The sequence below is a fragment of the Talpa europaea genome, assembly GCF_964194135.1.
Source record: "Talpa europaea genome assembly, chromosome: 3".
Taxonomy (NCBI): domain Eukaryota; kingdom Metazoa; phylum Chordata; class Mammalia; order Eulipotyphla; family Talpidae; genus Talpa; species Talpa europaea.
The window spans coordinates 138,711,390-138,725,691 of NC_140069.1; the positions used below are offsets into that span (position 1 = coordinate 138,711,390).

Genomic DNA, 14,302 nt, shown 5'->3' on the forward strand with positions numbered 1-14,302 from the left:
TTAAGTTTTCTAATAAATATGACAACTTCCTAATTACAGTTTCTGGGGTGAATCTACAGGAAATCATAAAAACTTTTTTATTAACCCACTTAACAGAAACTGAGACTCATTATGTTTGGGATTGACTACTATGTTCTAATATCTGCACCAATCATCTATGAGATCCTACCTTCTTAAATATAAGATAGTTCAAAGATCTTAACCACATTTTCATTAATAGATGATCCTTACAAGAAAGTAACTCTCAAAACAATGATTAAAATTATGTATTAAAGACAGAGACAGAGGCCCTCCCCTGGTGGCGCAGGCGGTTGAGCACAGCGCTGCGAAGCTGTTTGCAGCCTCTGCAGCGCCGGTTCGATCCTGGCTGGCCAACGAGAATCCCACATGGCGCAGCAGACCTCTCCTACAGCGCCCGCTGCTCCCCTCAGCAGTGTATTTCATCAGTCTGCCTGTTCTGTTCCCCACTGTCTCTGGTGAATCCTCTCACTCTCCCACGCATCTGGCTGTACCCCAGTTCTTGTAAAAATCAATCAATCAATCAATCAATCAATCAATCAATAAATCTTTTAAAAGAGAGAGAGAGAGACAGAATCTCAAGACAGGCAGTAGCGAGAGTCTCTACTCATAACTCTATTGTATATAAAGTTTAAAATATAAATTACATGGAAACATTTAAGTTACAAATTCCAGTTTTTATAAAGTGCCCCTAATTATCTCTGCTTTATGATCCATAACTGTGTGTGTGGACACACAGACGTACACACACTTAATTTCCTTAAGTCTATCAATTTTACCATTTTCCCACTGTCACTTGTTATTTTTGTTTCTCTCTCTTTACCTGGTAAATAACATGTCAGGTAATTGGGGGAAAAAACATTTGGGAAACAATTTTGTACATTTCTTTCTCTATCACCTGATAATTTCCCCTCATATTTGTGTCACCTCCTTTACTTTGGGATCAGTCTAAGCATTCACTTAGTTTCTCTTACAAACTCATACAACCTTAGATAATCTGACCACCATACAACTTGACACAAAAAACTTCTCCCATGATGTGTAACTAACTCAAAATTAAATTTTTCTCTTTATAGAATTTACCTATGGACCTACTGTTCCTATAATCTCTCCAAAGTGCTCTTTCAATGAAAAGCTTCCTGCATGGACCTGTTCAAGTGTGTGCAAAGTATTCTTTCCACACATATTTATTCACTTAATATTCTGAAATCCTTACCTAACATGTTCTGCATCTAGCAGAATCAAAATTTTGTGAATAGTCTATGGCTGGGGTGTCATTCATGCTTAACAGTTTTTAATTTAATTTCACTTTAGGTCCTTATAAGTGCAGAGTTGTTAATGTTTTGACCATTGTAATGGATTAGAAGGTGAAGTGATTGCACCCACTGATTTTCAACCTTTTTTCTACCCAAGTCCCCTGAGTTATGATAGGAATTGTGGGCTAGGGTTGCTCACAGTCAACTTTCAGGGAAGAGTATACTTTGCAAAGCTTTCTGGCAGGTGGTGTGTGGAACAGGCATTCACTATTCAGCTGGATGCATACCAACTCAGCTAAAGGGCCTGAAAGCCAAAATATCTTCTTCAAAGAATTCAGGCTGTTCACAGGTTATGCTGCATCTGCATCTCATATCACATAAGAGTATACAGAAGTTCTCAATGAAGGCAGCATTCAAAGGAGCATTTTGGAAATTTGTGGAAGGTTTTACTGAAGATTATTAACGTGATTAGGAGACAATATTGGTGGTCAGTGGGTGGGAACCCGGGTGGCTTACAAAGCTCAGGTTAGCCCTACGCAACTTTGCAATGTCCTGTAAGACATTTACATAGCTGAGAAGCCTGTTTATAATTGAGTGAACTTAGACAAAAATTTCATATTATATATAAGCATGAAGTATTTTCCCACAGATTTAACATACTGAATTCGTAGAAAAGCATATAATATAATATGTAATTAAGGAAGACTACAAGTGCTGTGTTTATTATTTCTTTGAGTTGTTTCAGAAAAATCATTTCATGGTTCCTGAGTTGCCAATACATACACCTGTAACAATCTGCATTTGTAGCTGTCACATTCACAGTAACTCTATAAACAGATGCTAGCATCTTAACTGTTTTATTATGCACTGAAAAACTACTTCACACACTTGCATATGCATACAAATCATTTGAAAATCTACTTAAAATGCAGATTAGGACCAATGACTCTGAGGCAGGGCCCAAGAGTTTGCATAATAAGCTCCCAGGTGAAGGAGTCACATCTTGCTTAGCGATGTTCTACAGTAGCATTATGCAAGCATTTACAGGCAAACATAGCTACTTATAATTATTTATCTTTTATTTCTCCTTTGCTTTTTTCCCCAAATTATGTATATAGACAGATTATTATTATCAAGAAGTGTTTTCGTGAGAGTCAAAGGGTGTCAGAAAATAGCAGTTTTTTAAAAGAGTGTACTGCATCTGATAAGGTTGAAGACACCACTGTCTTATGAAAAGTTTCTCACCAATATTTGGGTACAACATTTTCACAAAATTATAAGATTTGCATATAATTACAGTGAATGTCACATTGCCGTCAGAATATTTTCAAAGTACAAATTCTAGCCATGGCACTCTGTTCTTAAGAACATTTGATAGCCTCCTACAGCCTTTAGGATCAAGCACAAACTCCTTAGCATAGTTAGAAAGCCCTTTATCATCCATTAACACTTACCTCACCAGCCTCATCTCTCACCATTGCACGCTAATCTTCCAGCCAAACAAATCACTTGCAGTTCAAGTTCTTTCTCATCCCGCAGCATATGTATAGTTCCTGTGCCAGGAGCACTTTACCCCAAAGACAGCAAAGAGCTACATAACTGCCCCAAAAGCTCAGGCACTCTCTGTACTTCCACGGCACAGAGCACTTCTCTAGTGTTCATTTTATAAATAAGTGGGGACTACTTGTATACTGGTGTATGCTAAGTGTCTCACATAGTGCCTGCAGTACTCAGTAAATGATTATTAAACTACCTTAGGGTCTTAGATCTGAAAAAAGAGAATTGCATGGATGTTGAACACTACTGGGTCTCAACATATTAGCAGATAACCTGTGGTTTAAGAAATGGCCTTCCAAGGCAAGGGAAGTTCAAAAAATTTTAATTTTCCATTATTAAGTGGAACATTTCAGCATCTGCCCAAACATAACAGTCAACTGGCAAAATGGTATTCCAGTGGATAAAGCACTTGGGCAGTAAGCAGAGTACTCTGTGTATCCCCACATTATCCATATATCCAATGATATGTATTTACTTCATAGTAAGCTGGTTTTGTACTAACATAGAATGCAAAAGGCCATAAGACAAAATTATAAATGTCCAATGGCATGTCTAATGCATAAAAATCTCTTAACAGTCAAGTGTCCATGACTATATCAGAGGAAAAAAAAAAAACCTGATAAACATATGGACAGATAATGGATAATTAGGCACACAGATGAATGATAGAACAATCATCAGTGCAAAATACTCTGAAATAGGCACTTTAAGTACTGGAGGTTTTATTAGCCCTGGTTAAGCTATGAAATAGATATATATATATATATATATATATATATATATGTGATTATTAAGGAAGTCACTCAACTTTCCTGTGCCTCAGTTTCTCATTTATTAAGTGAAATGAAATACAAAAATTGTCTTCCTGCTAATCAGTAAACTTGAAAGTAGACTATGGACTAAACAACCACATCTCCAATATTGAAGCACAACACAAAGTAATTTTTCAAGAGTTAATCTGCAGAATAAATTAGGTTCTTACAAATCTAGAATTGTAGGTCTTGGGTGAACCATCATTACTGCTAATTATATCATGTCTTCCAATATAGTTTTTCTATTGACTGATTAATAATTCTACAATAGATCTTGGTATGAATTTTACTGATATACAAAAATTATTTACAAAATACATGTTTGAAAATCCAGACTTTCAAAAAAATGAGAGAAACCAATATTTAAAAAAAAATCATTGTCCTCCCATCAAGCAATGATGCTTTCACAAAAGTATTATTAAACCAGTAGAATGATTTTTTTCAGGTATATTTGACTTATAATAAAGTACTCTCACTAGTTACCACCTAGATTAATTTCTTTCTGTATAAGAGTTCTTAATTTTACGGGAGTCATGTTATTTGAAGTAGAAATAAATCTCTATCAGTAAATAAAAACAAATCACATTCTAAAGAAGAGGTAAGGAAACCTATAATCCAACCATCAGATTGAGACCGTAGCTTCTTTTGAGTCAGTCCTCAGGTGCTGTTCAGTATGCCTCCAGTACTACAGCTGACTGGACCCACGGTACAGCAACAAAATCAAATACATCTATATCTAAGAGTTCTCAAATCAAGATAAAAGTTCCATTAGTTTACTTAAGTAACCATTTCAGAAATGCAAAAGTAGGAGTAATTAGAGGGAGGTAAATAAAAAACTTGTAGAGGCAAGTGCCCTCTGGTTAGAAAAAAGTCAGGGTTGAAAGAGGGAGATACAAGTGTTTGGCGGTGGTGCTTGAGGAAAAAAGGTCATAGATGATTTGGGATTCTGTTTGACTGGACCAAGTACTTGCTTAGGAAAAAGGAAACTAGCAGCTTAGACTGAGCTGAACCCTCACTTTAACATCTTTCATTGAAGTTTTTTCCTACCTCTTCAAAAAGAACCTGGTCTCCTAAAAATCATGTTGTCCATTAATGCCAGCAACCCTGACCTAAGGTCTAGGAAGTTTACTGCCAATGATAAAGGCTCTTAGTTAGAACTCCTGATCTTTTTCTCTACTAATCTTGAAGCCCTTCATTGGCTCAATAATGTAAACGCATCATCAATAATTACCTATATTCTCTCCAAATAAATTTCCTCCTTCCAGAGTCTTTGGTATACTTAGCCAAGTACAGAATCCCACCTTCCTAAGACATTCATTGCAATCCTCCTTCTGATTGGTACCATGGCAAGCATTACCTCAAGTCCTTCTCAAGGAATAACTTCAACAAATCCCCCAAATCCCTCTGTCCTGTTACAGTAAATACTCTGGTAGTCAATCTGTTTCTATCTGCCCCGCCATCAATCTAGTCAGCACTTGTTGATATTTCAGAAACTAAACATTAGCAGATGTGCATCCAAGGGCATCAGGGAAAGTTAGGTGTGCACCACTATTCTAGTAAGGGTTAAAGACCCCCCCACCCTCCAAACAAGTGAAAAAGATCAGGAGCCCTAACTCAGAAGCCTTTATAACTTTATAAACTTTATAAACATGGAGAAACTTAAGACTTGCTAGACGTTAGGTCAGGGATGCTGGCATAAGTGGGCAACACAATCTTCAGGAGATTAGGTTCTTCCCAAAGAGGTAAGAAAAGATTTCTTCAATGAAATATGTTAAGAAGAGAGTTCACTTTAGCTAGTTCATTATTTCCCTTCATCAAATTCTCCCTTTTCCCCCCAAAATGGCTTAAAATGGATAATAAAACAGTAGCACATCAGTTCTAAAACCTTTCTATAACCAAAGATTACTATTCAGCCAGAATAAAAATACAGGTTATTAATCTCTCTAGAGGGTTCATGTGACTGCAACTCTACTGTTGGTTCTGATAACGCAATGAGAAAAAAGGAAAGAAACAGAGCAGTTATGTCACATGGCGCCTTATAGCACCAGAACCATTTAGTCAGCTTTCATAGATTATTAGCACCAAAGGAAACATGAGCAACACAGTTCAATCACAGTTTTACAACAAAAGAAAATGAGGCCAAGAAATATTAAGACACTTGCCTAAGATTATAATCAGTATCAGGTTTCTTAATAATTACTAAAAACTCATTTCCCAGTTTCTCCTACGTTTCAGTATTTTCAAGGGATTCCTATGATTGGGCAGGGCCACAGGTTATTTCCAATAAGATAAGCAAATAGAGAAAATGTCCAAGTTGAGGAAAAAATGGAAGAGGACTCACCTCTGGGTCGGCTAGACGCTGAGACAGACCTACAACAAAGACGAGGTTTTTTTGTACAACACGCACACTAGCCAAATGTTTGCGATTTTCTGATATTTTCTGTTTTCTCTCATTTTGTTTCTGTTTCTTCTCATTCTTTATCCTTTGCAGTTCTTCCTGGGAAAGTGGTTTGTAAACTGCTGGGTCTTCCGGATATGGCTTTAAGTATAAAATAAACAGCGAAAGAAGTTAGCCTGAAATAAATGACTACACAAATAACAATTATCAAGTTCTGGATAATGGTTGTTATAGTTTCCTTTTTCTGACTCAATTGCTTAAAATAATTTTTATTTAATACAATTTGTTCAAATACTTTTTTTTAGTTTAGCACAGACCACTTTTAATGCTAAAACATAAAATGTCACCAAAAGTTCTAAAATAACAAAACCAATTTTGGTATTCCCTATAGTGCCCAGCAAATAATTTACAGGAAAGTTAAGGTTCAATGGTACTACAGAAGAGGCAAAGAGTATAAATCCTGTCATCTAAATATGGATGTCTGTATTACAATCAACAAGTATTTACTGAAAACTATTTGTTGAAACATTAATGAAGTTAAAAGAGCTGAATCTTTAATGTATTCCCAGTTAAAAAAAAAAAAAAAAGGAGACAGAAGTGCAAATAAGCAACAGTGCACACTGGCTCAGCAGTTTGAACTTGGTTTCAGCACTTACTAGCCATGTGGCCAGAGACAAGATAATTAAACACTATACCTTAGTATCATCATATGTAAAATGATAATCATTTTAAACGATGGTGTAAAGATAAAATAACCCTTGGGCCTCCCCTGGTGGCACAGCGGTTGAGTGATGGGCTGCGGCGAAGCTGCCTGCAGCCTCTGCAGCGCTGGTTCGATCCCCGGCCGCAGACGAAGGTCCCACATGGCACGAGAGACCTCTCCTGCCATGCCCGCTGCTCCCCTCAGCAGTGTATTTCGTCAGTCTGCCTGTTCTGTTCCCCGCTCTGGCTCTGGTGAATTCTCTCACCCTCTTGCACTTCTGACTGTACCCAGTGCTTGTATAAATAAATAAATAAATAAATCTTTAAAAAAAATAATTTAAAAAGATAAAATAACCCTCAGAAAGCAATTATTATTGTGACTGCCACAAATTAATCCCTCAATAGATACCAGCAATCACAGTTATAGTTTTTTTCGTTGTTCATCATAACATTATTGTTTTTATTTCTACTGCTAATACCAAGGCTACTGGTGACCTGAATAAGAGTTAAGGAGCCAGAATGTCTGACTTTGAATCCTGGCTCGCTCTTTACTCCCTGAAAGACCGTGGCTACGTTATGTACCTATCTGCCCAAGTCTTCTCTTCTGTAAAGTGGGTATTACAGCATCTTATTCACGTCCATGAGAGTTAAAAGATATAATGTATTTATAGTGATTAAAATTGTATAGCGCACATAAGCTTTCAATAAGTCAGTGGTTATTACTACTAATAAAAATTAGTCAACCATAAATGGAAGATGAACACTATACAGTAAAACCCCAGGAATAGGACCCACAATCAGTTGGGAGAGTGTGCCTATCATAATACAGAAGTGGGTGCCCTCAGTCAGAAATGAAGCCATGGAGATAAAAAGTGGGAACTTCAACTAGCAATATCATGGTCTCTAAAAATCATTTGATTTACCCATTAAAAAATTCTGAATCTTTTAGTTGATTGTTCTACATGGCATATTCCATACTCACTTACCAGTAGGAGGATTATAAAACTCCTGACTTTTGCATGACCTGAGGACTTTCTCCAGAATCAAACACAAAGTTAGTATCACACATTTTAGGACCTCAGTATTTGCCAAATGTACACCATGCTACTCTATGGAAATTTGGTGCTGCAAATTTTTCTTTTTCTTTCTTTTTAACTCATTTCAAAATATTTTAACATTTTAACTTGGGAAACTAATGGCTACAAATTTATTATAAGTTCAATTCTTTAATCGGTGATGTTTCCTTTCCCATTGAAGTTTTCTTTCAATGATTCCTCTCAAACCTTTCTCCTCCACCCACTTTTCTGTACCTATAATCTTTCCTTTCAAATCTTATGTATCTTCCCCTGTGACTTTAATTACACAAAGCAATTTGGAGCTATAAGAGCACAAGCATAAAAATGAACTACATGCAAACCAATTAAAATATCTTTCCAGACAATCACTTAAATTTTTCATTGGCACAAAGAAAAGGCTTTTTTTCTCCTATCAGATTTCTGGGTAGCTCTTTTGGGAATGCTTATCATGAAGTTCGTTTGAAAAGTATTGCCCTCCACTAATATCTATGGGGTAATAATCCAAATGAATCAAGTGTATGGATTACTCCTAGTTCCATTTCAAACTGTGTTCCATGCACTGCATTTCACCAGTCCATGATAAGAAAAGTACAAAACTTGAGACTAAGCATTTGGAAACTTTTACAGCAACTTAACACTGCCACAACATTCAAGTACCTCATCAGTGGACTCTTGGCAGAACAAGATATCAGTGTGGCTGTTATCAAACTTGGGTGGCAGATCATGTGTCACAAGCAGGGCACTAGGCATGCATAAGAGACCTTGTATCGGGCCTCAACAGACTAGGGGGTGGGAAGGAAGTACTCATACAAATTGGTTCTTCATTAGAGTTAGTTTGAGAAAACAATGATGGAACTTTTCGGGAACTCAAATTCTTTTGAAAACATGGGAGAGAGCAGACAAACACTCAAAGATATTTTTCTTTGCTTATATTCTCTGACATTGTAAAATCCTGACGAAAGATGACACAAAGTAAAATAAAAGCAAGAAATGCATGACTACATACACAAAAACTGATGGAGACTGACAAGTACCAAAGATGAGGTGGTAATATGAACTCTCATTAGGTATATTACTGATGCAACATCATGCTGTGTCTTTTAGGAAAATACAGTTCCATAAGGCTTCAAAGTCAACTTTATTGGAAGATACGTACTACTGATACAATAACAAAAGGTATCAACACAGGAGAATAATGAGACAAATTAGTTCACTATGATTTACCCACCAAGTACCTCTTATTCTAAGATACTGTTTATCTCTTTAACTCAAAAGAAGTTATAATACTCGCTTTTTAATCTTGTATTTGTGAAGCTACATCTCTGATGTTAGGAGGAATCAAATAAATTTTTCTAGACAACATAAAACATACTGACTCTATACACAAATAGCAAATATCCAGAGCTTATTAGCCTTCATAAAACACTGGGCAAGTATCCATTCTAGCAGCACCTCCACTGCACAGACACCACACCAATGCCTACTCTGTAAGCTGAAGAACAGAAAATTAATAAACTGAGACAATGAAATGAGGAAGGGAGGCAAACTAAAAATGGGAGATGAAGAAATATAATGTAACTGTAGAAAGTGAGACCCACACAGCTAATTAATAGCAATACTAAAAATGAACATACAGAAAAACACAGCTGATCTATTTTTTGACTGAAACACATGTCAACCATCATTTTCTAGAAATATAGGATCAAATGAAAACTTACAAGTAGAAAATTTTTCTTTAAAGGCACTATTACATGTTATATATCAAACTAAAGACAAATAGGACACTTGCAGCGGAACATCTTAAAAGTGTAAAATCTTCAATTGTATTAATTTGGTGATTACAAAGCAAATGATTAACAGAGTTTAGAGTGTCTAATGTTTCATATGTGTAGTTAAACTCCTACTTTTATTCCTAATGTTATATATATATATATATATATATATATATATATATATATGTGTGTGTGTGTGTGTGTGTGTGTTTTGTTTTCTGATGAGACTTGCCAAGAGTTTACTGATCTTTTCAGAGAATTGCTCTAACTTTTTCGGGAACCTACTTTTTTCCTATTTCACAGAAGTGTTTCATCTCCATCTTCTACTGTCACAATGTTTGTTTTTTTTCCTTAACTTTGGTTTTTTAACTTGGGAAAAAGTTCATCTATTTTTGTTCTTCCTCTTCTAATAAATGCATTTACAGCTTTAACCTTTCCTCTAAATACATCTTTGGTCTCATTCCAATGATTCTTAGAAAGAGTGTTCCAATTATTGAATTTAAAAAATTTTAATTCCCCTTTTGTTCTCTTCTTTAACTCAAGAGTTACAGAGGACCATAATTTTTATTTTACAGGTGGGTAGATTTCTTCTTTATCCTTTTGGTGTTAACAACTAATTGTGGGGCCTCCCCGCTGGTGCAGCGGTTGAGCGCTGGGTTGCGAAGCTGCCCGCAGCCTCTGCGGCGCCGGTTCGATCCCCGGCTGCTCCCCAGCCACCGGAGGAGGGTCCCACATGGCGCGCAGACCTCTCCTGCTGCCCGCTGCTCCCCTCAGCAGTGTACCTCGGTCCTTCTGCCTGCTCTGCTCCCCGCTCTGGCTCTGGTGAATTCTCTCACCCTCCCGCGCTTCTGACTATACCCAGTGCTTGTATAAATAAATAAATAAAAATTAATCAAAAAAAAAAAACAACTAATTGTACTGTACTATTTTGGGGGGCTTCTGATTTCCATTATGGTGAGCTAATTAACCCTCTTGCTAAAGGCAAGAAAAATATTATTAAAAACTTATTTTAAAAACCAACATCTTAAAAAAAACAATAATGATATACACTGGAGGAAGTCCCACATTAATTTTTGGATAAAAATAAAATTCTAGAGAGATAAGTGGAAAATCTAAGTGACCACAAATGTAAGGAGGGACTGCATTCAAAGTACAAGGATAACCCATGGTAAGCAGAAACTAAGCTCACCCCTCTTTTAGTCTCAGGATAAGAACCAACTCCAGAGAGATAAGAAGGTAAGAAAAAAAATAAGAAGGAATAGAAGAAAAAACATTCTTGAGAAGTTGTGGAAACCAATCCTAAAAAACACTTGTAGCTTTACACTTGAGGCATCCCTAATGGTAATGCTTACTGGACCCACTAGAAGCCTAATCAGAGCCTCTCTGGAGGAGGGTAAATCTACCTTGGGCTTATAAATAATACTCTTAATGACAAGGGTTGGGTAGCAGGCATAAATAACCAAGAAGATAAAGAACAACCACTAGCAAAAACATTCCTCATGTGCTCTGTAACTGGAATTACTAGACACAGATCTTAAAACAATACTACTAACCTTTTTAAACAAACATAACAAACCTGAAAGTATCTGCAGGGTATAAGAATCTATGTAAAAAAACAACACATCAATTATGAAAAAAGTACAAATGCTACTTTTGAAATGGAAAATGCAGAACAAAATTTAAAAACTCAATGGACATATGTAGCAGCAGACAGGATCAGGGAAAAAAAATAAAATGTGAGAGAATTAGAAGAAGTCATCCATTATGCATTAAGGAAATATAAAGACACAAAAGACCAAGAACATAATAAGAGACATGGAAGACAGTGAAATATATTTAATCAGATCACAGAAGGAACGGAAAGAGATGAAAGGCAGTATCTGAAAAGATAATAGCTAGATCTTTTCCAGAATTAAAAAAAATCTCACCAACACAGATTCAAGAAACCCTATAAACCCCAGATGGGGTTAAAAAACAATAACACGGGCCTCCCCGGTGGCGCAGCGGTTGAGCGCTGGGTTGCGAAGCTGCCCACGGCCTCTGCGGCGCCGGTTCAATACCCGGCTGCTCCCCTGCCACTGGAAGAGGGTCCCGCATGGTGCGCAGACCTCTCCTGCCGCCCGCTGCTCCCCTCAGCAGTGTACTTTGGTCCTTCTGCCTGCTCTGCTTCCCGCTCTGGCTCTGGTGAATTCTCTCACCCTCCTGCGCTTCTGACTGTACCCAGTGCTTGTATAAACAAAACAAACAAGCAAACAAATAAATAAATAAATAAAAAATGCCTCTATTAAAAAAAATAAATAAATAACACAAACAACTAAATCCTACGTTCTAGAATTGTTTGATATTTCCATTGTAGCCTGTCAATTTTTGTGACCACTGAACTTGCATTTTAAAGTGACATACAATTTAATTTTTACAAAATTGTGTGCATGTACAAACACACACATGCTTGCTAAATGTGTCACTTAAAGTGTCTATTTTTTAAATTGTCTATTTCTAAAATATAGAAGCTAAAATCAGTCCATAATGAATGTGCATGCAATTTGCCCTGGTATTTTTATCAATTCAATATACCTCACAGTTCTTCCATAAAGTAAATATTCATGATTTTAGAAAGAAAAATTCTTTACACTTTAAAATTAAATGTTTGATCTTGAATTTAATTATGGCTAACATCATTATTATTACACACTCTATCCCATGATTTCCATTTCCCCACTACATCTTTCTCCCTTACTTTCACCAACATGTTTCTTGTATGTTTCCAAATGGTTCCACAGGAGTTATTAGGAGGAAAAGAGTAGCCTCTCATTCCTTTCTTTTCCCACATCAGTTGCCTCACCCTAGAAATAATCATGTTTACTCTTAGATGATTCTTTTGCCGATAACATGCTTGTTTGCTACCTTTTAAATTCTCAGTTTTATGTATTACTATGTTATGCAAGCTAAAGATTTTGCTTTCCGTCAGGCAGCCTAACCATATACCCTTAGTCCCCTTTCTAACTTTCCACCAATTTTTGGTTTGGTCACTATTCAAAATTACACTATAAAATGCAGATGTTATTTACACATTTCCTCTTCCAGCCATAACAGACTAGACCTACCAGCATAAACAACAAAAACTAGACAAAATACATAATATAACTGTTTTCAGACACTGGACAAGAGTCAGTGTGCAGCAGAACTGTGACCTCTGACAGAGAAGACATATGAAAACCATGACAGCCACAGTTTTTTGCTCTTCTAGCACTTACTGGACCCTGGTAATGGGTCCAATAATGACAGTGAACAGATGGGACAGAATGCAGGGGATAGACAAATTTGAAGAAACTGAGGCAACAGAAATTTATAGGATAAAATACCATAAAGAGGAAATTACTCCAAAATGAATTTCAGAACTGGGCATCTCATGGCAGCTTTTCTCCACTGACAGTTCTACAACCAAGACCCCTGAGAGAGTCAATGTATTTATTGGGTTGTCCAAAAAATCATGACATATTTTTTCTATGTTTCCAAGCAAAAATGTGTCATGACTTTTCAACAATCCAATAAATAATTTGAGGAGGACATAAAGTAATACCAATCACATATAAATACTTACTCTTTCAGAACACAGATGATGAGGAAGTGATTTCTAACTCACTTCAAAGCTATTAAAGCAAGGAGGCCCTATCTGCAAATACGCAGGTTTCATCTTGTAGGTTGAATGTGTTTTTTCCAATTTCAAACCATCCTACCTAAATCCATTACCTCTTTTGTCCAATCTACTTAACAGTCAGCACCACTGATTTTGTTAAACTCCTCAGAGAAGAAAACTAAAGGGCAACCAGAGAGTTATGTGACTTTACTGAGATTATATAGTTAACAAAATAGCCAAGACTTGACATTCTCCCAGGGCAATGTTCTTTGCATTTTATTATATCATAAAAATATAATGTTATATATGATCTCACCTGAGGTTTGCAGAATCTTTGAAATCTATTTACTCATACACGGAGGTGGGGGAGATATATATAATTTTATTTTGAAGTACTCACCTTTCGACATGCAGGACAAAGCCCATTTTCATCAGTGCGAATTCGATGCCAACAAAATCGGCAAATCTGGTAGCCACAGGTGCAAGGGAAAAAGTTGATATCATCTATCTCCAAGGGCTCCATGCAAAGAGGACATTCCACAGGGTCTTCCTTCGCATCGGGACTGCGAGACATCTTCACGTTTATTAAACAGCAGCAAGAGTTTATAATAATTTAAGGGAGAAGGAAGTCCAGCACTGAGAACTAATGTAGAGAACTTCAAAGGCCTGCATGAGAAGAAACAAAATAAACTGCTTACTACTGGACAAAATGGCAGTTTTAGCAATCAAGAATCACACCAACAATTTTGAAAAATATTGACTAGATCAGCATGCAATTCTGATAATTTCTGCATTTCATATTGAAAGGCTTAATTAGTGTTGTAATTTTTTGGATTCAATGGGAAAAAAAGAACTTCCTTTTACTAGATTAAATATTATTAACATAATCATAGCACATTTAGGAGAATTAAAAAATATAAAGAAGCAACTTCAGCATTAAAACACAATCTGGGGCCTCCCAGCAGGTTATGCGCAGTGCAGCGCGGGTTCAATTCCTGGCTGGCCAGGGAGATGCCCACATGGCATGGCAGACCTCTCCTGTCTCGCCTGCTGCTCCCCTCAGCAGTGTTTTCA

At 36.6% G+C, this 14,302-nt stretch overlaps 1 protein-coding gene across 10 annotated transcripts in view; it reads right to left on the reverse strand.

Annotated features, from left to right (window-relative positions):
* Positions 1 to 13,802, reverse strand: part of CNOT4 (CCR4-NOT transcription complex subunit 4) — a gene marked incomplete at both ends in the record, with an annotated part of 70,810 nt that extends 57,008 nt beyond the window's left edge. For 8 of the 10 annotated variants that reach the window (XM_084229716.1, XM_084229712.1, XM_084229715.1 and 5 more), the window contains 2 exons: positions 5,985 to 6,182; positions 13,629 to 13,802. In XM_084229716.1, the coding sequence (XP_084085842.1) occupies positions 5,985 to 6,182; positions 13,629 to 13,802 (372 nt within the window). The remainder of the gene's footprint in view (positions 1 to 5,984; positions 6,183 to 13,628) is intronic. The other 2 variants (XM_084229711.1, XM_084229714.1) reach the window with 2 other exon arrangements.
* Positions 13,803 to 14,302: the final 500 nt, after the last annotated feature.